This window comes from Orcinus orca, chromosome 7, assembly GCF_937001465.1.
Source record: "Orcinus orca chromosome 7, mOrcOrc1.1, whole genome shotgun sequence".
Classification (NCBI taxonomy): Eukaryota; Metazoa; Chordata; class Mammalia; order Artiodactyla; family Delphinidae; genus Orcinus; species Orcinus orca.
In genome coordinates this window covers 101,769,269-101,796,417 of record NC_064565.1, presented here as the reverse complement: position 1 = coordinate 101,796,417, position 27,149 = coordinate 101,769,269, and the positions used below count along the sequence as shown (strand labels likewise).

The following is a 27,149-nucleotide window of genomic DNA, read 5'->3' as shown; positions in this document are numbered from 1 at the left end:
AAATGCAAATCAAAACTACAATGAGATATCATCTCACACAGGTCAGAATGGCCATCATCAAAAAATCTAGAAACAAATGCTGGAGAGGGTGTGGAGAAAAGGGAACCCTCTTGCACTGTTGGTGGGAATGTAAACTGATACAGCCACTATGGAGAACAGTATGGAGGTTCCTTAAAAAACTAAAAATAGAACTACCATACGACCCAGCAATCCCACTACTGGGCATATACCCTGAGAAAACCATAATTCAAAAAGAGTCATGTACCACAATGTTCATTGCAGCTCTATTTACAATAGCCAGGACATGGAAGCAACCTAAGTGTCCATCAACAGATGAATGGATAAAGAAGACGTGGTACGTATATACAGTGGAATATTACTCAGCCATAAAAAGAAACAAAATTGAGTTATTTGTAGTGAGGTGAATGGACCTAGAGTCTGTCATACAGAGTGAAGTAAGTCAGAAAGAGAAAAACAACTACTGTATGCTAACACATATATGGAATCTAAGAAAAAAAAAAAAGGTCATGAAGTACCTAGGGGTAAGACGGGAATAAAGACACAGACCTACTAGAGCATGGACTTGAGGTTATGGGGAGGGGGAAGGGTAAGCTGTGACAAAGTGAGAGAGTGGCATGGACATATATACACTACCAAACGTAAAATAGATAGCTAGTGGGAAGCAGCCGCATAGCACAGAGAGATCAGCTCAGTGCTTTGTGACCACCTAGAGGGGTGGGATAGGGAGGGTGGGAGGGAGGGAGACGCAAGAGGGAGGAGATATGGGAATATAGGTATATGTATAACTGATTCACTTTGTTATAAAGCAGAAACTAACACACCATTGTAAAGCAATTATACTCCAATAAAGATGTTAAAAAAAAAGAATGTGAATAGACAATCTACAGAATGAGAGAAAATATTAGCAAATCATACATCTGATGAGGGTTTAATATCCAGAGTATATAAAGAACTCTTTAAAAACTCAACAACAAGAAGACAATCCAATTTTCAAATGATTAAATGACTTGACATTTCTCCAAAGAAGATATATAAATAGCCAGTATGGGCGTGAAAAGATGCTCAGCATCATTGGTCACTAAGGAATGAAAATCAAAAGTACAATAAGATAGCATTTCACACCCACTAGGATGACTTAAATCAAAAAAACTGAAAATAACAACTTGTTGGCGAGAAACAACCTGTGTGAAGAAACTGAAACCCTTGTGCATTGCTGATGGGAAAGCAGAAATGTTGCAGCTGCTGTGGAAAACCATTTGTCAAGTTCCCAAAAAGTTAAACACAGAATTACCATATGATCCAGCAATTCCACTCCTAGGTATATACCCAAAAGAAATGAAAACATATGCCACACGGAGACTTGTACAGGAATGTTTAGAGCAGCATTACTCACAGTTGTCAAAAGGTAGAAAGAACCCAAATGGCATCAACTGATGAATGGATAAGCAAATTGTGGTATATGCATACAATGGAATAGTCTTCAGCCATAAAAAGAACAAAGTATGATACACACTAAAACTTGGATGAACCTCGAAAACATACAGTAAGTGAAAGAAGCCAGACACAAAAGGTCATATATTGTATGATTCCATTGATATGATATATTGAATAGGCAGATCCATAAAGATGGAAAGCAGATTAATGATTACCAAGGGGTGACAGGAGAGGGGAATGAGGAGTAACTAATGACAGGGTGTTTTTCTGGGGTATTGAAAAAGTTTTGAAACTAGAGAGAAGTAGTAGTTTTATAACATTAAGAATACACTAAATGCTGCTGAATTGTGCACTTTAAAATGCTTCACTGAGGGAATTCCCTGGTGGTCCAGTGGTTAGGCCTCCGCGCTTCCACTGTAGGGGGCACAGGTTCAATCCCTGGTCAGGGAACTAAGATCCCGCATGCCACGAAGTGTGGCCAAATAAATAAATTAATTAAATAAAATGGTTCATGGTATTATAGTTTGTGAATTTCCCCTAAAAAAAGGCCTAGAAGAAGTTTGTGATATTTAAAGCCTCCAGAGCCTCAGCAAGAAGCCTGCTGTGGACAAAAGATGGGCCCCCTCAGAAAAGAGAGAACAGAAAGGGAGTGAGGGAGGTTCCCCTGAGCTGGTTCTTCTGTGGTTCCATGCTTCCTCTCTTGTAGATCAAGAAGAGGACCAGACCAACCTTTCCTTCGCCTTGCCAGCTCCTAACCCAGGATTAGAGATCAAGCTTTAAGGGGTGTTTACTCATTTGTTCATTTGCTCTGGGAAAAACACACTGGCGGAGTCTCTCTCTTTAGAAATGGGAACGCCCTCCATTGCACAAAACTGTTGCCCTTGTAACTTTTCTGGAGGACAGTTTGGCAGCCGATACATATCAAAGGCCGGAGCGAAATCATTTACCGCAACAATTCCATTTTAAGAGATTTATTTTAAGGAACTAATTCAGGATGCGCATGATATTTAGTGATAGATGTATTTATCAAATCTTTATACATACAAAAATCTAAATATATAACAATAAGCTTCAGTATATTCTAGTGTAGCCATACAGTGGAACACTATTCAGACATTAAAAATTGTTAACGAAGTGACTATTGATGTAGAAAGATGTTCATATTTATCTTTTAGTAAAAGGCAGGTTGTAAAAGAGAGTATATGATATGCTTTCATTTAAAAAATATATATGTGGATGACACATGGGGGAAGTAAAGTAGCCTATTCACCAAGGACAAGCAAGCGGGGATAATGCTTACTTACCCCCAAGAGCATGTGTGTATTTATGTATTCATTTCACAAATGTTTATTAACAGCTATGTGTGCGAGGCACTGTAACATGTACAGAGTGTTGGGATTGTGGAAGATTTGGATTTTCTTCTTTTTGTGTCTTTCTGATTTCTCTCCAGTAAACATGTATTACTTCTGCAAATTATTTCAACTAAGTTGAAATGACGTTTTCTTAAATGTGTTATGTAATCACAAATAATTAGCACGCAACTTGTATTTATGTGATTTTTTTTTTTAGAACAAGAGTCATTTTTATAGGAAAAAAAGTGCCTGTCTCGTTGTCATGGGTTTTTATCTCAAGTCAGTCATCCACATCTGGCGGTTTAGGTTGAGAGCTCAGGGACTGCCTGGCAGGAGATTTTGTCCCAGTTCCAGACCCAGCACAACAGGCTCTGTCGCTTTGTTGGGTAATAGCTTGGTGGTGGCATGCTCCCGCCCTTGCATGTATCCACAAACACAAAGGCTTGAACCCAACATCAACTGAAAAAAAATGCACAACCTAAAAGCTGAGAATTATGCTTTATTCGGCAAACTTTCTGAGGACTTAAGCCCAGGAGGCAGCCTCTCAGCTACCTCTGAGGGACAGCTCCAAAGAGGTGAGGGAGGAGCCAGGATACGTAGCAGTCTGCAACAAAAACCAGGTAGTCGGAACATCAAAAGCTTACTGTTATTAAAGAGAACCGGACATCTCAAGTTAATGAATTTAGTGCTTTCCTATGTATGCAAGAGTCTGGGCTCAGTGAAATCATTCCTCTGATATGCACCTTAGCTATCTAGGGCCAGTATCCTGCTCTTTTCCATCCTAAATTCCCTCACAGTGGGCCGTTGGGGGCAGCCCCATTGGCCGATGGCTTGATGACCACAACATCCTGTGTCAACTGATACGGCAGGAGACATTTTTCGTCCACACCAGCCTTCCCTGAGTCTTCAGGGCTGAATGCCCTTCGATCCTCTCGGCACACAGAGCTGCCACGGGGCTACCTCCCTCCCTATGTTTCCTATGTCCCCTGATAGGCATAAGTCCCTGTGTTCTGAGACAGTTTCCCCTCGCCTCTGGGTTCTGACCCATGTGGCCGTTCTGTCCGCCCTCCTTATAAAAGAGTTGCAGAATATAAAACCTCCTCACTGCAACCTAGAAGGGGCTGTTCTGAGGCCACCTCCCACTCGCCTCCCTAGCTCATCTGGGAGGCTGTCAGGAGACAGTTTCTTATCACTGCCCGGGTTTTGCAGAGGGGTGGGCAGAAAGCCCACATAGAAAAGAGCTGCAGAATATAAAACTCCTTAGCTACAGTCTAGAAGGGTCTCCTCAGCAACAGGGTACCCTGCAACTCGCAGCACAGTCAACTGATTGAAAGAGTTTCGGGGCTGTCCTTCGAGGGTGTGGCACAGCATCACAGGGAGCTGGCGCCTTTGCCTCTCTCATCCTTTCACTATGTGAGCAATAAAATGTCTAAATCTAAAAGTGGCTGTTACAGCTTTACTGATTGAATCAGTCAGGCCTTAGCCTTGCCTTGTCTTGTATGTGTGAGCTCGACATCTTCTCATCAGTTAAACAAGGGAATTATACTACTAATTGATTCCAGAGGTGCTCTGTGGCTAGCCTGTATGTTAAGGTAGATAACACAAAGCAGCTCCTGGCAACCATTACCCAAATTCTAGGTATAGTGCCTAGAACACACTAATCCACCTCCAGGGCAAGGGGTGGTAACCTGGGTGTGCAGACAGGCTGGGGGGGGGAGGGGATGGAGAGCTGAAATCCTATGCAATATGCTGTGCATATACACAAATTTCTGCTGCAGAGAAGCGCCATGGCTTTCAGGTTTTCAAAGGGTGGGGGACCTAAACAAATTTAGGAAACACAGCTGTAGGTTATGATAAAGCTTTTTCTCCTTTACCAAATTCTTTACCAAATTTTCTCCTTTACCAAATTCTTTACCAAATTCTTTCTCCTTTACCAAAGTCAGGCTCCTCAGCCCTCTTCTCAACGAAGCCCCAACATTGGCCGTTTTTTTGTTGTTGTTTGTTTTTTTATAGTTTGTACTTAGTTTCAGAACATGTTTTTTTTTTTAACATCTTTATTGGAGTATAATTGCTTTACAATGGTGTGTTAGTTTCTGCTTTATAACAAAGTGAATCAGCTATACATATACATATATCCCCATATCGCCTCCCTCTTGCATCTCCCTCCCACCCTCCCTATCCCATCCCTCTAGGTGGTCACAAAGCACCGAGCTGATCTCCCTGTGCTATGCGGCTGCTTCCCACTAGCTATCTATTTTACATTTGGTAGTGTATATATGTCCATGCCACTCTCTCACTTCGTCCCAGCTTACCCTTCCCCCTCCCAGTGTCTTCAAGTCCATTCTCTACATCTGCGTCTTTATTCCTGTCTGCCTCGAGGTTCTTCAGAACCATGTGTTTTTTTTTTTTGTAGATTCCATATATATGTGTTAGCATATGGTATTTGTTTTTCTCTTTCTGACTTACTTCACTCTGTATGACAGACTCTAGGCCCATCCACCTCACTACAAATAACTCAATTTTGTTTCTTTTTATGGCTGAGTAATATTCCATTGTATATGAGCGCCACATCTTCTTTATCCATTCATCTGTTGATGGACACTTAGGTTGCTTCCATGTCCTGGCTATTGTAAATAGAGCTGCAATGAACATTGTGGTACATGACTCTTTTTGAATTATGGTTTTCTCAGGGTATATGCCCAGTAGTGGGATTGCTGGGTCATATGGTAGTTCTATTTTTAGTTTTTTAAGGAACCTCCATACTGTTCTCCATAGTGGCTGTATCAGTTTACATTCCCACCAACAGTGCAACAGGGTTCCCTTTTCTCCACACCCTCTCCAGCATTTATGGTTTGTAGATTTTTTGATGATGGTCACTCTGACTGGTGCGAAGTGATACCTCACTGTAGTTTTGATTTGCATTTCTCTAATGATTAGTGATGTTGAGCATTCTTTCATGTATTTATTGGCAATCTGTATATCTTCTTTGGAGAAATGTCTATTTAGGTTTTCTGCCCATTTTTGGATTGGGTTGTTTGTTGTTTGGATATTGAGCTTGTAAATTTTGGGGATTAATACTTTGTCAGTTGCTTCATTTGCAAATATTTTCTCCCATTCTGAGGGTTGTCTTTTCGTCTTGTTTATGGCTTCCTTTGCCGTGCAAAAGTTTTTAAGTTTCATTAGGTCCCATTTGTTTATTTTTATTTCCATTTCTCTAGGAGGTGGGTCAAAAAGGATCTTGCTGTGATTTATGTCATAGAGTATTCTGCCTACGTTTTCCTCTAAGAGTTTTATAGTGTCTGGCCTTACATTTAGGTCTTTAATCCATTTTGAGTTTATTTTTGTGTATGGTGTTAGGGAGTAATCTAATTTCATTCTTTTACATGTAGCTGTCCAGTTTTCCCAGCACCACTTATTGAAGAGCCTGTCTTTTCTCCATTGTATATCCTTGCCTCCTTTATCAAAAATAAGGTGACCATATGTGCATGGGTTTATCTCTGGGCTTTCTATCTTGTTCCATTGATCTGTATTTCTGTTTTTGTGCCAGTACCATACTGTCTTGATTACTGTAGCTTTGTAGTATAGTCTGAAGTCCGGGAGCCTGATTCCTCCAGCTTTGCTTTTCCTTCTCAAGATTGTTTTGGCTATTTGGTGTCTTTTGTGTTTCCATACAAATTGTGAGATTTTTTGTTCTAGTTCTGTGAAAAATGCCACTGATAGTTTGATAGGGATTGCATTGAATCTGTAGATTGCTTTGGGTAGTAGAGTCATTTTCACAATGTTGATTCTTCCAATCCAAGAACATGGTATATCTCTCCATCTCTTTGTATCATCTTTAATTTCTTTCATCAGTGTCTTATAGTTTTCTGCATACAGATCTTTGGTCTCCCTAGGTAGGTTTATTCCTAGGTATTTTATTCTTTTTGTTGCACCAACATTGGCCTTTAAAGACTTGAACACACTAACATAGTTTCTAACAGCTCAAAGTCACAAGCCTAGAGTGACCTTCATCCCTAGGATGAAACCCTCCTTAAAGTGCCTACTTGAGAAAACTCAAGGCTGCCAAGGAATGTCCTGTTTGTTCCAGCCATCGTCTGAAGATAGAGCCCCTGTCTCCCAGTCTCCATGGAAGGGTGCTTATCGATAAGATAAGCACCAGTTAGCAAACCCAAATGAGTTTCACATGGACCAACCCCCACCCCAATTCCTGCTTTTTGTCATTTTTCACTTCCCTGACTCTTTTCAGGCCCCTACCATCCCACACCCCACTCCCTCACTCTCCCTTTAAAACGCCATTCACCTCTGCACAAATTGGAAAGGCAATAATCTCTTTCCCCTACTGTCAGTAGTTCCTGAATCTGTTTTCACCACTTTAACTAATGCCCAACTGTGCTTATCTTTGACAGTTGTGTGGACCTTAAGAACTCAAAATATAACACTGAGCCAAAAAGTGGAAACAATGCAAATATCATCAGCAGATGGATGGATGAACAAAGTGGGATATATCCTTATGATGCAATATTATCATCCATTAAAAAGGAATAAAGTACTGACATATGTACAACATGGATGAACCTTGAAAGCATCATGCTAATAAAAGAAGCCTTTCACAATAGATTACATATTGAATGAGTCCATTTATATGAAATGTCCATAACAGGCAAATCCATAGGGACAGAAAGTAGATTAGTGGTTGCCAGGGACTGATGAGGGAATGGGGAGCGGGGAGTTCCTGCCAAAGAGTATGAGGTTTCTTTCTGGGGTGATTAAAATATTCTAAAATTGATGTGGTGATGGTTGCACAACTCTGTGAATATACTAAAAGCCACTTAATCGTTCAATGGGTGAGTTGTATGGTATGTGATTATATCTCAATAAAGTTGTTACAAGAAAAAAACACATTATAATCATCTAAAATCTCCCCTCAAAAAAATTGATACTGCATTGCGATGTTTTATTCTCCTACTTAGAGGGCTGTTTGGTTTACTGATAGTGGGTTCCTTAAGAAGGCTCTCAGCACAGAAAAACAACACTAAAACAGCAAGTAAATAGTCCTGAGGACAAAAATGAACTCACAAATACCAAGTACTGTTTTGCCAGTGTCAACAAACCTGGCACGAAAAGCTGGCAGCCATCAGGTGGATAAACAGAAGGAGAGATGTAACTTCAAGCACAGGCCTCTCTTTTGCCTACACTGACGAATGCCAGAAAGAAGGCATCATTCAGGGTCAAAGGTGACGAGGAATCCAGCTGGCACAGCCATGACTCAGTGCTGTCCAAGTGTCAAGAGGAGTTTAGCCCCAACCCCCTCAACAAATGGAATTCATATTTCCAAGTGACAGAGGGTGCTAAATAACTAACAGCATTCCCAAGTTCTGCTTGCTCTGAACCTTGTCTTGAATGCTTTTCTCTAAGATCAGACCAAGCCAGAGGCACCATTTGAACACATGATGAGCAGAATTACTTGTATTTTTATTATGAAGATTTTAATGTGGATAATTGAAGAAAATAACATTATAAACACTCATGTACACTTATGTGTACCCTCCCTCCAGAATGTGTACACTTATGTACCCTCCCTCCAGAATTAAGAACTGTTAATATTTGTCATATTTGCTTCAAATCTTTTTAAAAAATGAAAACATTTCATAAAATAGATAGCTAGTGGGAAGCAGCCGCATAGCACAGGGGGATCAGCTCAGTGCTTTGTGACCACCTAGAGGGGTGGGATAAGGAGGGTGGGAGGGAGACGCAAGAGGGAGGGGATATGGGGATATATGTATATGTATAGCTGATTCACTTTGTTATAATGCAGAAACTACATCATTGTAAATCAATTATACTCCAATAAAGATGTTAAAAAAAAATGTCAACAAAAAAAAAAAAAGAAAGAAAAGAAAACATTTCAAAGTCCTCTTCTTATCTTTCCCTTTGCCCTCCCTCCCCAGAGCAACCACTATCTTGAATTTGAAATGTGCTCTTTCTGTCAATATTTATATAATTTTACTGCATCACAATGATAGCCCATATTATTTTCATGTGGTTGTTAATTTATGGAAATAGTATTCTACAGTACATATAATTCTATACTCAACTTTGGTTCTGAGTTCTAATTTTTTTATTGAAGTGTAGTTGATTTACACTGTTCTGTTAGTTTCTGGTGTACAGCAAAGTGATTCAGTTATATATAATAACTCAGATTCTTTTCTCATATAGGTTATCACAAGATACTGAATATAGTTCCCTGTGCTACACAGAAGGTCCTTGCTGTTTACCCATTTTATATATAGTAGTGTACATATTTAATTAATTAATAATCCCAATTAATTAATTAATTAATCCCAATTAATTAATTAATTAATTAATCGATCCCAAACTTCTAATTTATCCCTCCCCCTCCCAAGTTCTATACTGAGATATAAAAAGTTTGTGCGTTCATTATGACTACTGCATAGTGTTCCATTGTATGAATATGTCACAATCTATTTATCCTGCTGATGGGCATTTAACATGTTTCTGAATTTTTGGTTTTATAAACAAAGCTGCAAAAAAATTGTTTTGTGCATGTGTGCAGCCATTACTTCAACATTTATAAAAATGTCTGCTTTTATGCAAGACAGAAGCACTGTCATAAAGTTACAAAGATATGTACCAGATAGGTGGACAGTAGGAATTTTTCTCTGATTTTGTACCAGAGAGAAACAATGGGCTGAGGGTAGAGACAGATCTAAGGGTAATCCAAGAAAAGGCCTTGCCTGGGACGCCCTCAGAGAGGCTGTTAGGAAAACAGAAGCGGCACCCCCAACCTGCACCCCTCACACACCCAGAGGCAAACCTCAGTAAGCTGTGCACCTTTGCCTGCAAGCTGGGATGGTCTGGACTGGAACAATGAGAGTATTCAAGAACAAGGAGGAGATGACCAGCAATGGATGCAGAGCTAAAAAGAGGATGCAGATGCAGAAGTGGACATCAAAAGTAAGGACCCAGAGCCAAACAGGGGTACAAGAGGAAAGGCCATCAGAAGATCTCAAAATATTATGCTGGACCAGGAAGCACTAGGTCAGCCATGCCTTATCTCTTGCTCTCCATTCTTTTGTTGTTGTTTTTAAAATTGTAAAATGCAATATATATGTACACTGTTAAAATGCAAAGGGTACAAAAAGACCCAAAAGATGGTGAACTATGCCTGGGCAGGATGAAGCCAGAGGAAACTCTGGTGGAGGTCCATAGCAGTCTTGCAATATAAAGTAAGTCTTGGGACTTCCCTGGTGGCGCAGTGGTTAAGAATCCACCTGCCAATGAAGGGGACACGGGTTTGAGCTCTGGTCCAGGAAGATCCCACATGCCGCAGAGCAACTAAGCCCATGTGCCACAGCCACTGAGCCTGCGCTCTAGAGCCTGCGAGCCACAACTGCCGAAGCCCACGTGGCTAGAGCCCGTGCTCTGCAACAAGAGAAGCCACCGCAATGAGAAGCCTGTGCACCGCAACGAAGAGTAGACCCCGCTCACCTCAACTACAGAAAGCCTGCATGCTGCAATGAAGACCCAAAGCAGCCATAAATAAATAAATAAATAAATGTATTTAAAAAAAAAAAAAAGTAAGTCTTCCTCCTAACTCTCATCTCCAGACTCCAAGATCCCTACAGAGAGGCAATCATCATTACCAATTTCTTGTGTGTCCTCCCAGGGATATTTTATGCACATACAAATATATATATATGAATATACCCCTCATACTTTTTATCCACAAATGATGGCATATTATATAGTTTTGCGCCTTACTTTCCTCCCATCTCTTACCAAGCAATTCATATTAATACACATAGATCTGCACCTTTTATTTATTTATTATTATTATTATTATTTTTGTGGTATGCAGGCCTCTCACTGCTGTGGCCTCTCCCGCTGTGGAGCACAGGCTCCGGAAGCACAGGCTCAGCAGCCATGGCCCACGGGCCCAGCTGCTCCACAGCATGTGGGATCCTCCCGGACCGGGGCACGAACCCACGTCCCCTGCATCGGCAGGCGGACTCCCAACCACTGTGCCACCAGGGAAGCCCTGCCTCTTTTATTTTTAATGGTTGTGTAAAATTCCATTGTATGAATGTACTGTAATTTATTTAATTAGTTCCCTACTGGGATATGTAAGTCATTCTAACGTTTCCCAATCAGAAATATTGCTATCTTGAAAAGTGTGTAATATTTCTTGGACCACAAATTTTATCTGTAAGATAAAAATTCTGGCAGTGCATTTGCTAAGTTGGTATGACTTACACTTTATACCTTAATACCTAGTTTCAGATTTCCCATCCCTGAGGCTTTAAAGCGCTACATTAGATTCCACCAGAGTCTCAAGGACAGTCTGTAAACATCTGCCAGATGAGACTGAAAAACACTCAAGCAAGTCAAGGTAACTGGAGGATAATCTCTGGAAGGCTTGACAGTAACATGAGTACTGGGAAAGAAAATCCATCTGATCAATGGTATTAGCCAAACTGAAGAAAGAATGTGTTAACAGGATGGGAGTGGCCATTACAAAACCCAGAAGAAGGAGCCAAAGAGCAAAAATAGGCAGCATTTATCTCTGAAGAGAGAGAGATACTTAATCTAATGGACGGGCACCAGAGAAGCACATTCAACCAGGTTTCTTTCTCCAAGGCCTAGATGAAATTTTTTTCCATACAATTCTACTGCTTTAGTTCTGGGGTCGCTGCACACCAAGCGGTCCACTAATGTAGTTACTAATTTCTCTCCCTAGGTATGTGGATTCTAGGAAGAAGTTAGGTGTATTAAAGAAGGCCACATATTTTTTGACATCTCTCCCATTAATAGGTCAGGTCTACATCTTCTTCTCTAGAATCTGGGTGGGCTCTGTAACTGTTTTGATGTGTAGAATACAGCAGGAATGATGCTATGCCAGTTTCCAGAACCAGGCTTTAAGAAACTGGCAACTTCCACTTTCTGTCTCTTGGAATATTCACTCTGGGGGAAACCAGGACCCTGTAAGAAGTCTGACTATGCAGAGACTCCCATGCTGTGAGGAAGCCCAGGTTAGCCATGTGGTGAAAGAAATAGCCATTCTGGCCAAACCAGCCCAGGCATCCAACATGCAATTGAAGAAGCCATCTTGGAAATTCCAACCCCAGCAGATGTGACATGGAGAAAAGCTAAGGAAGCCAGCCAAAAACCAGACCTGAGGCCTAAACATATGGCCCCACTTGAGCCATCCCAGCCATCTTCAGCCATTCAAACTACAGCCCCACTCCACTGTGAAGCAGAGATAAGCCATTTTTGATGTGCACCGCACAAATTCCTGACTCACAAAATCATGAGTATAACAAAATGTTGTTTTAAGCCATTATGTTTTGGGATAGTTTGTTAGGTAGGAATAACTAGAATAGGGGGCTTCTATGTGATGGGGTATAAGATACCTGGGAGGGCTAATTTTGTAAATAAATACTCCAATCCACAATTTGTTTCTGTGTGTTTGGCCAATATGGGTCAGTCCCCAATAGTCTACCCATGCTGAATGAACTGACAGAATTTAGTTTCTGAACCTAGAAAGCTAAGACCTGATAGGCCAGTTTGATCAATCTGCCCACCTCCCTCACTGTCTCTTTTTCACTCTATCTTATGTCAAACAACTCAGATCAGGGAGCTGAGAAGAATCTCACAAAGAAGTTTACCACTAGATGTAGCTACTGCTCAGTACCACTCATAGCCCTTTGACTGGTACATGAAATGTATTCATTCATCAAACATTATCAAGAACCTCCCCTGTACCCAGAACTGTGCCTGGTGCTGGGGGACATAGAGCTGGAAAAGGCATAGGCCCTCAGAGGTTCACAGCCCAATCTCTAAGTTATATTAACAGGTAATGATAAGAAACATGTGCCCTTAAATATGTGACAGACTTAAAGGGAGAAATAGATAACAATATAATAATAGTAGGAGACTTTAATACCCCACTTCATCATCCACACAGAAAATCAATACAGAAACATTGGCCTTAAATGACACATTAAACCAGATGAACTTAACAGACATATACAGAATATTGTACCCAAAAGCAACAGAATACATTCTTTTCAAGCACACATGGAACATTCTCCAGGATACATCAAATGTTAGGCCACAAAACAAAACTTAATAAATTTAAGAAGACTGAAATCCAATCAGGCATCTTTTCCCACACAATTGTAGGAAACTAGAAATCAACTGCAAGGACTTCTCTGGTGGCGCAGTGGTTAAGAATCCACCTGCCAATGCAGGCGACACAGGTTTGAGCCCTGGTCCGGGAAGATCCCACATGCCGTGGAGCAACTAAGCCCGTGCACCACAACTACTGAGCCTGCGCTCTAGAGCCCATGAGCCACAACTACTGAGCCCGCATGCCACAACTACTGAAGCCCGTGCGCCTAGAGCCCGTGCTCTACAACAAGAGAAGCCACCGTAATGAGAAGCCCGCACACTGCAATGAACGGTAGCCCCTGCTTGCCGCAACCAGAGAAAGCCCATGCGCAGCAACAGAGACCCAATGCAGCCAGAAATAATTTAATTAATTCATTAATTAATTTTAAAAAAGAGAAATAAACTGCAAGAAGAAATCTGGAAAATTCACAGATATGTGGAGATTAAACAACATGTGATGAGGTGTAAGATCCCTCATGCTGTGAGGAAGCCCAGGTTAGCCATGTGGTGAAAGAAATAGCCATTCTGGCCAAACCAGCCCAGGCATCCAACATGCAATTGAAGAAGCCATCTTGGAAATGAACAACCACTAGGTCAAAAGAGAAATTTAAAAAAATACTAAAGATGAATGAAAATGTAAAACACAACATAGCAAAACTTAAAGTGAGGGGTGCCTGGGAAAGGAGGCTGGGGCCTCGAACATCTGCTGGAGGAATTTAAAGCTGATTCCCCAGGACCTGTAGGGATTCCTGAGCAGGGGAGCAATTAATCAAACATACTTTTAGGGGCACTGACATGGCAGTGTGCATGGATAGATTGTCAGGGCAGATCAAGCAGTAAGGGAGACCAAGCAGGAGGGAACACCCAGACACCACCCCTTCCCAGAGTCCCTATGGGGCTGCTCATGCTGCCAGCCGAGCTGCAGACAAGCAAGGAGGCCAACCTGGCGGTGGAGCTGCTGGAGCTGCTGGAGCTGGAAGCGATATCCTCTGTGCTGGGCAGAACAAAGCCCGCCAGGTTCAGAAGGTCACGGATCATCTGGCCTTTGATGCTGATGTCCAGTGGAGGGTGGGAATGGAGGCTTCAGGGAAAGGATGCAAAGAATGGCAAAAGCCAAAACTTATGGGAAGCAGCAAAAGTAGTTCCAAGAAGGAAGTTCACAGCAATAAATGCCTACATTAAGAAATAAGAAAGATTAAAAAAAATAAGAAAGAAAGAGAGAGAGAGAAAGATCTCAAATAACCTAACTTTATACCTCAAGGAACTAGAAAAAGGACAAATTAACCTCAAAGTTAGTAGAAGGAACCATAAACAAGACAAAAAGACAACCCTCAGAATGGGAGAAAATATTTGCAAATGAAGCAACTGACAAAGGATTCATCTCCAAAATAAACAAGCAGCTCATGCAGCTCAATATCAAAAAAACAAACACCCCAATCAAAAAATGGCTGGGGGCTTCCCTGGTGGCGCAGTGGTTGGGAGTCCGCCTGTCGATGCAGGGGACGTGGGTTCGTGCCCCGGTCCGGGAAGATCCCACATGCCGCGGAGCGGCTGGGCCCGTGAGCCATGGCCGCTGAGCCTGCGTGTCCGGAGTCTGTGCTCCGCAACGGGAGAGGCCACAACAGTGAGAGGCCCGTGTACTGCAAAAAAAAAAAAAAAAAAAAAAAAAAAAATGTCTGGAAGACCTAAACAGATGTTTCTCCAAAGAAGACATACAGGTGGGCAACAAAAGCATGAAAAGATGCTCAACATCACTAATTATTAGAGAAATGCAAATCAAAACTACAATGAGGTATCGCCTCACACTGGTCAGAATGGCCATCATCAAAAAATCTACAAACAACAAATGCTGGAGAGGGTATGAAGAAAAGGGAACCCTCTTACACTGTTGGTGGTAATGTAAATTCATACAGCCACTATGGAGAACAGTATGGAGCTTCCTTAAAAAACTAAAACTAGAACTACCATATGACCCAGCAATCCTACTACTGGGCATATATCCAGAGAAAACCATAATTCAAATTGACACATGCACCCCAATGTTCATTGCAGCACTATTTACAATAGCCAGGACATGGAAGCAACCTATATGCCCATCAACAGAGGAATGGATAAAGAAGATATGGTACATATATACAATGGAATATTACTCAGCCACAAAAAGGAATGAAATTGGGTCATTTGCAGAGACGTGGATGGACCTAGAGTCTGTCATACAGAGTGGAGTAAGTCAGAAAGAGAAAAACAAATATCGTATATTAATGCATATATGTGAACTCTAGAAAAATAGTATAGATAATTTTATTTGCAAAGCAGAAAGACAGACACAGAGGTAGAGAACAAAAGTATGGATACCAAGGGGGAAAGGGCTGGGGGATGAATTGGGAGATTGGGATTGACAAATATACACTAGTGATACTATGTATAAAATAGATAACTAGTGAGAACATACTGTTTAGCACAAGGAAATCTACTCAGTGCTCTGTGGTGACCTAAATGGGAAGGAAATCCAAAAAAGAGGGGATATATGTATATGTATAGCTGATTCACTTTGCTGTACAGCAGAAACTAACACAGCATTGTAAAACAACTATACTCCAATAAAAATTAATTTTAAAAAGTTAGTAGAAGGAAGGAAATAACAAAGATCTGAGCAGAAATAAATCAGAGACTAAAAAGACAATAGAAAAGATCACTGAAACTAAGAGATGGCTTTTTAAAAAGCTAAACAAAATAAACAAACCTTTAGCTAGACTCACCAAGAAAAAAAGAGGACTCAGATAAATAAAATCGGAAATGAAAGAAGAGACGTTACAACTGATACCACAGAAACACAAAGGATCACAAGAGACTATTGTGAACAATTATATGCCAACAAATTGAACAACCTAGAAGAAATGGATAAATTCCTAGAAACATACATTGTACCAAGACTGAAGCATGAAGAAACAGAAAATCTGAGCAGATCAATTATTAGTATAAAGACTGAATCAGTCACCAAAACCTCCTAACAAACAAAAGTCAAAGACCAGACGGCTTCACTGGTGAATTCTACCAAATATTTTAAAGAAGAATTAATACTAAACTTTCTCAAACTCTTCCAAAAAAAAAAAAAAAAAAGAAGGGGAGGGGACAATTCCAAACCCATTTTATGAGGCTGGAATTTCCCTAATACTAAAACCAGACAAGGACAAGTACAAGAAAAGAAAATACAGGCCAATATCCCTGATGAACATAAATGAAAAAACTCTTCAATAAAATATTAGCAAACCAAATTCAACAATACATAAAAAACAACAAACAAACAAAAAAAAACATTCATCATGATCAAGAGGGATTCATTCCAGGGATGAAAGGATGGTTCAACAACTGCAAATCAATCAATGTAATACAACATATAACAAAATGAAGGATAAAAATCATAAGATCATCTCAATAGATGCAGAAGAAGCATTTGACAAAATTCCACATCGATTTATGATAAAAACGCTCATAAAACTGGGTATAGGGGCTTCCCTGGTGGTGCAGTGGTTAAGAATTCACCTGCTAATGCAGGGGTCATGGGTTCGAGCCCTGGTCCAGGAAGGTCCCACATGCCGCGGAGCAACTAAGCCCATGTGCCACAACTACTGAGCCTGCGCTCTAGAGCCCACGAGCCACAACTACTGAAGCCCACGAACCTAGAGCCCATGCTCTGCAACAAGAGAAGCCACCACAATGAGAAGCCTGCACACTGCAACAAAGAGTAGCCCCTGCTCACTGCAACTAGAGAAAGCCTGCGTGCAGCAACAAAGACCCAATGCAGCCATAAATTAAATTAATTAAAAAAAACTGGTTATAGAGAGAATGAACCTTAACATAATAAAGGTCATATATGACAAGCCCATAGTTAACATCATAGTCAATGCTGAAAAGCTGAAGGCTTTTCCTGTAAGATCAGGAAAAAGACAAGGATGGCCACTCTTGCCACTTTTATTCAACATAGTATCGGAAGTCCTAGACAGAGCAATTAGGCCAGGAAAAAAAAAAGCATCCAAATCAGAAAAGAAGAGGTAAAACTATCACTACCTGCAGATGACATGAGACTATATATCAAAAACCCTAAAGACTCCACCAAAACAACTGTTAGAACTAATAAATGAATTCAGTAAACTTGTAGGATACAAAATTAAAAAATCAGTTTATTTCTATTCACTAATAACAAACTATCAGAAAGAGAAATTAAGAAAACACTCCCATTTATGACTGTATCAAAAAGAATAAAATGCCCAGGAATAAATTTAACCAAAGAGGTAAAAGATCTGTACACTGAAAACCATGACATTGAAGAAAGAAATTAAAGACACAAATAAATGGGAAGATACTCCATGCTCATGGATGGGAAGAATTACTATTGTTAAAATGTCCATACTACCCAAAGCAATCTACAGATTCAATGCAATTCCTACTAAAATTCCAATGGCATTTTTCACAGAAATAAATAAACAATCTTAAAATTTGTATGGAACTGCAAATGACTCTGAATAGCCAAAGCAATCTTGAGAAAGGAGAACAAAGCTGGAGGCATCATGTTTCCTGATTTCAATCTATATTACAAAGCTATAGTAATCTAAACAGTATGTTATTGGCATAAACACACACATATAGATCAGTGGAACAGAATAGAAAGCTCAGAAATAAACCCACACATACATGGTAAATTAATTTATGACAAGGGAGCAAAGAATATATAATGGAGAAAGGACAGCCTCTTCAATAAATGGTGTTGGGAAAACTGGATAGCCACATGCAAAAGAATGAAATTGGATTACTATCTTACACCATACACAAAAATTAACTCAAAATGGATTAGACTTGAACTTAAGACCTGAAACCATAAAAACCCAAGAAGAAAACATAGGTGGTAAGCTCCTTGACAGCAGTCTTGATGATGATTTTTTGAATTTGACACCAAAAGCAAAGGTAACAAAAGCAAAAATAAACAAGCAGGACTACATTAAACTAAATAGCTTCTGCACAGCAAAGGAGGCCATCAACAAAATGAAAAGACAACCTACCAAATGGGAGTAAATATTTGTAAGTCATATATCTGATAAGGGTTAATATCCAAAATATATGAAGAACTCATATAACTCAGTAGCAAAACAAACAAAATCCAATTAAAATACAGGCAGAGGATCTGATGTGACATTTTTCCAGAGACAACATACAGATGGCCAACAGGTAAATGAAAAGGTATTCATCATCACTAGTCACCAGGGAAATGCAAATCAAAACTGCAATGAGATATCACCTTGCACCGTTAGAATGGCTAAAAGACAAAAAAATAAGAGTTGGCAAGGATGTAGAGAAAAGGGAACCCTCGTGCAATGTTGGTGGGAGTGTAAATTGGTGCAGCTACTATGGAAAACAGTATGGCGGTTTCTTAAACAATTAAAAATAGCACTACCATATGATCCCACAGTCCCACTTCTGAGTATTTATCCAAAGAAAATGAAAACACTAAACTCAAAAAGATAAATGGACCCCCATGCTCACTGCAGTAGAATTTACAATAGCCAAGACATGGAAGCATGGAAGCAACCTAAGCGTCCATCAATGGATGAATGTATAAAGAAAATGCGACGCGCGCGCACACACACCCAGAAATATTATTCAGCTACAAAAAAGAAGGAAATCCTGCCATTTACAACAACATGGATGGACCCTGAGGGAATTATGCTAAGTGAAATAAGTCAGACAGAGAAAAACAAATACTGAATGATCTCATGTGTATGTGGAATCTAAAAATTAAACAAACCAAAACAAAACTCATACATATGGAGAACCAATTGGTGGTTGCCAGAGGTGGGCATGGAAGGAGGGCAAAATGCATGAAGGTGGTCAAAAAGTACAAACTTCCAGTTATAAAATAAATAAGTGGGCGTTACAAGATTACATCCTGAGATGTGATGCACAACATGGTGACTATAACAACACTGTATTGTATATTTGGAAGTTACTAAAAGAGTAAATCTTAAAAGTTCTCATCACAAGAAAAAAAAATTGTAACTATATATATAAAAAAAAAGAAACATGATATATGAAATGACAAATATGTACAGGAAGCATTAGGGAGACACAGGAGGGGTCACCAACCCAGGTAGTCCACAATGAGAGCTACAGAATAGACAGCTGATCTCATCATTCTCAGGGTCAACATCTTTGAAAGATATCGATTTGTTACATAAATTTACATATAAATTTAACATATGTTCACATTTCACTTTTTCAGCACTCTTGTCATTATTTTAGTTAGAAAAGAGAAAGGAACTGGCATTTATGGACTAGCAAGGCTTTCACATGTCCCAATTCCCACTCCAACCCCTTAAAGTCCTACAATGCTTCCCTAAGCTGATTTTATTAATTTTATGTGTGATACGCCGTTTTGGACAACTGAGGGTGCAGGAGACATTATGGTCAGCTGCCCTTATGTCATTTCCTGTCCTCTTCCTTGTGCAGCAGGCACCTGTTTAGGTGGCAGGGCCCCCAACCCCAGCTTTAGGAGTAAGCCTGCATGAGTCTAAGCTAGAGTACACCTATGGCCACTATGATGGATTCAGGAATGGGCAATTAACCCAAGCCAGTCAACTAAATTCTGTGAGACAGCAGAGCCAAGAGAACTGCAGAACAGAACTGTGGCTTTGATGGTCTCGTGAATCACTAGAGGAAACTATACCTGAAGGGCACACAACTATTAGACTTTTCCATTATAGGAACCAATAAAGCTGCTTTATAGTTTGAGCTGGTGAGAGTGGCAACCAAATGGATTTGAACTGATACAAAGTGGGTCACTGGAAGCATCCTCTTTCTCAATAGGGGTATTAACTGGCTTTTATAGATGTGCAGCACTCCGCTGTTTACTAACTCACACCAGCCACATGTAGTGGGAAGGGCTAATATATTTCCCATGGAGCAGCCCAGGTTCATGTGATTCCAGATCTTTGGGATACAAAGGCTGGAGCCAGGAGGCTCTGCAAAATTCTAGTCTGGCCTCTCCTTTAAAAGTCCACACAGGGGGACTTCCCTGGAGGCGAAGTGGTTAAAAATCCGCCTGCCAGGGCAGGAGACACGGGTTCGAGCCCTGGTTCGGGAAGATCCCACATGCCGCACAGCAACTAAGCCCATGTGCCACAACTACTGAGCCCACATGCTACAACTACTGAAGCCCACAGGCCTAGAGCCCGTGCTCCACAACAAGAGAAGACACCACAATGAGAAGCCCGCACACCGCAACGAAGAGTAGCCCCCGTTCGCCACAACTAGAGAAAGTCAGAGCGCAGCAACGAAGACCCAATGCAGCCAAAAATAAATTAATTTAAAAAAATAAAATAAAAGGTCAAACAGGGACTTCCCTCGTAGTCCAATGGTTAGGACTCCGTGCTCCCAATGCAGGGGGCCCGGGTTCCATCCCTAGTCAGGGAACTAGATCTCACACGCCACAACTAAAAGAGCCCACATGCCGCAACTAAAAAGATCCTGGACGCCGCAATGAAGATCCCCACGAAGATCCCGTGATCCTGTGTGCTGCAGCTAAGACCCAGCACAGCCAAATAAATAAATATTTTTTTAAAAATGAAAAATAAATAAATGGCCACACACTCCTGGCTTTCTCCTGCTTCCTCCTCCACTTCCTAGGGCAGTTGAGAATTTCTTGGTAGTTACCACTACAGAGATAGTCCTGAGCAAAACTTCCCAATAAACTTTCCCTGAAAAATGGTGAGAAATCCTTAGTCCCCACCCTTGGGGCATTCACGGGGCTGCTCACGTTTCTAGAGGTTAAATCAAGCAGGGGAAGCTTTCAGGACACTGGTTTCTTGGCTTACTTGGTTTCTTGGAGCTGAGCACACAGGGAATAATTTATTTTTAACCATCTCCGAGTGCCTTGTGACCTGCCTACCATGCCTCAGAAACATGAACCCAACGGAGAAGACCCTAGGGGAGATGGCAGCAGCCCAGGCAGGTGCAGAGAAACTGTGTTCAGTCTGGACCTTCAAACCCTCACAGTCATTTTTCTCCCTCATCATTAACTCCCAGTCCAACTTTCCCTGGGGGGTGGCTCAGATAATGCCATACCCTTTGTCACCCGAGGCCCTCTCTGCCTCTCCTGTCCAATCCATCCTACTGTACACACCATAACCTGGACAGTGTCCCCTGGAGGCCATCTTCACCCCATGCCTGCTCAATAGCTCACCATGGCTCCTCAGAAGAACCAGGGCCCTTAGTCTGGCCTTCAGTATCCTCCTCGAAGGCCTGTTGTATCCCAAGTCCCCACAGCTCCTCCTCATTTTTTACTACTGCCCAGCACAGCCACCTGGTGACCAGTCTGTTCATCAGCCCAGCCCAAGGCCTGTCTACTCCAGTCAATCACTGACAACCACAAATGTGCCTGGATGGCATGCTCGAATCAAAGGTCCCACTCCTTCCCCAGCCCTGGACTGGCTTCTCCTCCCAGGGCACTCAGCTTTCTTTCTGAAATTAGCTGTTTGCTGATTTGTTTACTCCCTTGTTACCCCTCTTCCCCAAAGAAGCATTTAACCCCCACGTGGGTATTGGCCACATCTCACTGAAGCTCAGCTCTTGGAAAAATGCCTAGGGCAGAGTGGGTGCGTTAATATTTGTTAATAGTCATCAGAAAGACAAATTCCACATGAATCTCTTCGGTTCACTTCCTAAAACCTCTCCAACTTAACCAACATTGGATTTTCCAGTCTCTGTCCATTGACAGTGGGCGATCCATCCATCCCTGCCTCATATCAGTGTTCCACTGGATAAAACCTTCTTACTGGACTTTGATTTCTTAATAACAAAAATGTACCTTTTCCTTAATGTCTATGATTTTGCTTTCACTCTCTGAGCAATGACATCTTTTTCTCCATTAAGGGGAAATTTACCCTGCAAATCGCCAAACCTCTGTAATCCTCCAGAAGCCATTTCCTCTGGAAGAAGTCTGTGGTAGCCGATATCACCATAAATATCACCACAGATAAATAGTGGTTCTATAACATCTGGCAGCTTATACACTTGCATGTGCTATTCTATTACCAAGACAGCTCCCTTCTACAACCTCTGTCCACTTTATTTTTTTTAATGTTTGAAATATTAATTTTATTAAGAAAGCATTTGACAGTTGTATTAGATCATATAATCAATCACTTCATTTTTAAATGATGTGGCCTGAGGATACAATTAAAATATGGACTTTTCGGGCTTCCCTGGTGGCGCAGTGGTTGAGAGTCTGCCTGCTGATGCAGGGGACACGGGTTCGTGCCCTGGTCCAGGAAGATCCCACATACCGCGGAGCGGCTGGGCCCGTGAGCCATGGCCGCTGAGCCTGCACGTCCGGAACCTGTGCTCTGCAACGGGAGGGGCCACAACAGTGAGAGGCCCGCGTACCGGAAAAAAAAAATATATATATATATATCTATATATATATATATATGGACTTTCCTTTGATTCAACAAATATTTGAGCATCTACAAGTGCCAGGCTTGGAGATACAGGCCAAACAGGAGGACCCCTGCTCTCACAGGGCTTACATTCTTGCAAGAGGGCAATATTAAAGAAATGTTTATATTACTTATAAACATATAACACAGGGGCTTCCCTGGTGGCGCAGTGGTTGAGAATCTGCCTGCCAATGCAGGGGACAGGGGTTCGAGCCCTGGTTCTGGAAGATTCCCACGTGCCACGGAGCAACTAAGCCCGTGCGTCACAACTGCTGAGCCTGCGCTCTAAAGCCCACGAGCCACAACTACTGAAGCCTGCGCGCCTAGAGCCCGTGCTCCGCAACAAGAGAAGCCACCGCAATGAGAAGCCCGCGCACCGCAAAGAAGAGTAGCCCCCACTCGCCGCAACCAGAGAAAGCCTGCGTACAACAACGAAGACCCAGAGCAGCCAAAAATAAATAAATTAAAAATTAATAAATTTTAAAAAACATATAACACAGAGGAAGTGACAGAGAAAGAAGATGGTGCTTTACCGGAGCACTTTAACAGGTGTCTAACCCAGCCCAGGGAAATCACAGAGACAAAAACAAGTGTTTAAGTAGAAGGGTGAAGACAACAGTTCAGGCAGAGGGAACCTCCTAGACCCTAAGGCGGGGGAAGGACTTTCTAGACTTAAGGAATTGGAAGAAGTCTAGAATGGGTGGAGTACCCAGTGTGAAAAGAGAAGTCAAGGAGATGAGACTGAATCTCAACCTCTGTCCACTTTAAACCTAGCCTCCCAAATCACCTCTCGTCCAGTGCCCTCCTGCTTCATACCACCCCTTGACCTGTTCATTTCAGTTCATAGCCCCTACAGATTCCCAAGGTATGGCCCCAGCCCCACTCGGTCCCGAGCTAAACGTGTCCTTCACTTTTTGTCCAACGTCTCCCCATCCCCAACTTCTCTGTCCGGGTGCGCACCACATCCCCTGGTCGCGAGGCCCCCAGCTCGGTTACCTGGAGCTGGTGCAAGTGCAGAACGTAGCCTTGCACCAACAGCTGGAATAAGAGACGCAGCCGCCCTGGCCCTGAAAGCTCCTCTAGGCTCCGCAGCCTCCGATCGCCAGGCCCGGTTCCGGGAGCCTCGGCTGCCTGGGCCGCAGGCAGGGCGCTGGGGATCGCGGCCTTGGCTCTGGCCCCGTGGGAGCCGAGGCCAGGGAGAGCCACCCGCGTCCCCAGCAGCGCCCACCGCAGCCTTGCGCAGCCCAGCGTACCCATACGATTCATGGCTCGCGCCGCCATGCCTTTGGATAGCGAATACAGAGCGCCAGCAACTTGTCCAGAGACAAAACAGCAGGGGCGGGTTCAAGGGTACCGGTAGCGCAGGGCGGGCCGGACGAAGGTTGACCAGGCCTCTTACTGCTCACTTTTCCTTGCGGTCTTCAGTCCCTGCAAATAGGACCTAAGGGACTCGCAGAAGTCACCCTTTCCAACTGTAAGCCTCCTGGCTCGGGGAGGGGCCGGACAACGCCAAGGCAGAAGATGCACGGGGGACTTACGGGAGACCCACAGAGCGCTGACGATGGCCGCCTCTTCCGCGACTCCCCCACCTCGAACTTCCGCGAACTCTCGAGGAGAACTTGAAGCTCGCTTGGTCTCAATTCCCGGCAGGAGTGCGGCAGAGTTCTCGGCAGCCCGGGAGCCTTCCAAGACGGGGAGGCCGGTTCGCCATCCCAGAGCGCCAGCGTCTCAGCTGATCTCACTTCCCGGAGGGACCAGGAACCGACTGCTGAGATTAAACCGGCCGCTGGCTTTTCCTGATAGCCTCCAGTGTTGATCCCGGGGTCTGAGGGCTGAGCGAGGAAAGAGCAAAAAATCCCCCTGTGCAGAAAAGCAAAGAGCAAAAAACCCGACCCTGTCTCCAGGGTCATCTGATTCCTGGAGGGAGGAAGCCAAACAAATTTAAATATTAGGGTTTTCAAAAAATGCAGTTCTACCCCTCTCCCTCCCCACCACCCACATACTCCCTGGTCTGCTGAGGCAGGATTTCTCAAACTGCAGGTTGAGACCAGATTTAGTGAATGTGACCAAAATTATCTTTTAATAAGATGGAATAGAACAAAATAGTACAGAAAATATTGCAAGAAGGAAAAGTATTATTTCATGAATTCTTTGTTTCATATATGTATATTCAAAGTACAAGTTTCAAAAAGTTAAAAACATAACTCATACACGAGCTCAAAGCTTATTCAACCCATTAGAGGTAGAACCAGCAGAATGATAAAGCTTTTTCTAAGACCATTTGAAGAATTGGTTATTTACAGGCAGCCAGAGGCAGAAAAGGCATATTAAGTTCAAGGGGCAACAATTAGACTGACAGCTGATGTAGCTAGGTGTGGATTTCTTTTCATTTATCCCCTTAGGGGTCAGAGAGTTTCTTGACTCTGTGACTGAATATCTTTCATCAGTTTTGGAAGTTTTCAGATATTCAAACATTCCTTTTACCCCATTTATTTTTCTTCTCTCCTAGGACTTCAAATTATATATATATATGTTAGACTGTCTGACTGTATCCTCCCTGTCTCTTACCCTCTCTTCTGTATTGTTCTATCATTTTGTCTCTTCTAACTCATTCTCTATTCAGCTGTGTCTGATGTTAAATCTATCCATTGAATTTTAAATTTCTATTATTGTATTTCTCAGTTTTTCAACTTTAGTTTTTTTCAAATCTGTCCTTTTTAAAATATTTCTAGTTTTATGCCAAAATTCTTAATGTTATTTTTTTTTAAATAAATTTATTTATTTTTTGTCTGCGTTGGGTCTTCGTTGCTGTGCACAGGCTTTCTCTAGTTGCGGCGAGTGGAGGCTACTCTTCGTTGCGGTACACGGGCTTCTCATTGCAGTGGCTCCTCTTGTTGTGGAGCATGGGCTCTAGGCACATGGGCTTCAGTAGTTGCAGCACATGGGCTCAGTAGTTGTGGTTCACGGGCTCTAGAGCTTCAGGCTCAGTAGTTGTGGCACACGGGCTTAGTTGCTCCACTGGCATGTGGGATCTTCCCGGACCAGGGCTTGAACCTGTGTCCCCTGCATTGGCAGCCGGATTCTTAACCACTGCTCCACCAGGGAAGCCCAATGTTATTTTTTATTATACCCTTTACTTTTGTAAGCATAGTTGTTTTAAGGATTATGACCAATAACTCCAATACATGGAATCTATGTGGGACGATTTCTATTGTCCATTATTTCTGGTGGTTTTGTACATATTGCCATGTTTCTTCCTGGGCCTTGTTTCTTTTGATTGTGTACCAGAAAATGTATTCATTAAGTTTCTAGTGGAACTAATTTGAAGTTTAGAATGAGTTCATTTTCCCCGTGGAAGATTTACTTTTATTTCTGACAGTTGCCTAAAGGCACCCACAATCCAAAATCACCATAATTCAGTTTCAGGGAATGAGATGCTTTGAAGCTGAACTGCAGTTCTTTAGAAGGCTAGTCTATTTCCAGTCCTTAATCTTTTTGGGTCCCAACCCAAAGTTTGGGTATAAGAGATTACGGACTCCAGCTATTCTTCACACAGCCCTGTGAGGCTAAACCACTCAACTTCTCAGCTTCCTCTTCTGAAAATGGGAAATGCTACTAATAGGAAAGTGGTACCTAATGCCTAACTTACCTCTGGAGTTCTGTCTTCTCTTGGTTCTTGTCTGATAGATCTTTATTACCTTGTTTGTTCTCTGATGCTGATTCCTTCAAGTAAATGCTGGTCATATTTTCTTCAGCTTTTCAAGTTATCCTTTGAGAGAGGACTGAGTCAGGTATTAAGAGAAGTGGAAATCCAATTTATGCTTTTACCTTTATTAATTCTTTTTCCCCCCCTCTGGGTTCATTTTCTTGATATATTATATTTTTAACTTTTTTTTTTTTAATGACTGCTTAGTGAAATTTTATTTCCTAATTAATGGACTTAATGCTACACATTTTCACATCATACTATTTTGGCCATATCCAATAAGATTAAATAAGCAATTTCTTTCACTGTCACTCATTTCCCAATAGTTTGTAATTTCCATTTTGATTTTCTTTTTAATCTAAGTCATGCAGGAAAGTGTTTTTATTTACTTTCAAATAGTTGTAGTTTTGTTTTTTGTTTTGAAAGGGACCATTCTTTTGTTATTAATTTATAATGCTATTACATTGTGGTCAGAGTATTAATGATCTGCTTTTTAGAATTACTAAAACATTTTTGATGGTCTAGTACTTGTTTATTTTTGTGACTATTCCATGTGTATTTTTGAAAAATATGTATTTTGTTTATTAACTTATTAATTTTGTTATTTAAACCCTCTGTAGCCCTACTTATTTTTGTCTACTTGATTTGTTAATATCTGAGAGACGCATGTTCAAGTATCCCCCAAATATTATGGATTTGTGGATTTGTCAATTATTTTGTGTCTTTTCAACAGCTTTGGTTTTATATTTTGAAGATCTGCTGTTAGGTTCATAAAGGTTCATGACTATTATATACTATATATTCTTGACTATTATATATTCTTATATAGCACCTTTTATAAATTTGAAATATTAAAATATTAAATTGCTTTGGATTTAGTTTGTTTGACTTTAATATTGTTATTCCTACAATTGTTATTCCTATGAATTTGTTTGATATATCTTTTATTCATCCCTC

General features: G+C 41.6%; 1 protein-coding gene across 1 annotated transcript in view; it reads right to left on the bottom strand.

Moving 5' to 3' along the window:
- LOC101288855 (sterol 26-hydroxylase, mitochondrial) overlaps positions 1 to 24,187 on the bottom strand; it is a 43,383-nt gene extending 19,196 nt beyond the window's left edge. The window contains exon 1 of the mRNA XM_004262712.3: positions 23,483 to 24,187. Coding sequence (XP_004262760.1) covers positions 23,483 to 23,767 — 285 coding nt within the window. The 5' untranslated portion in view covers positions 23,768 to 24,187. The remainder of the gene's footprint in view (positions 1 to 23,482) is intronic.
- Between the last annotated feature and the right edge of the window lie 2,962 nt (positions 24,188 to 27,149).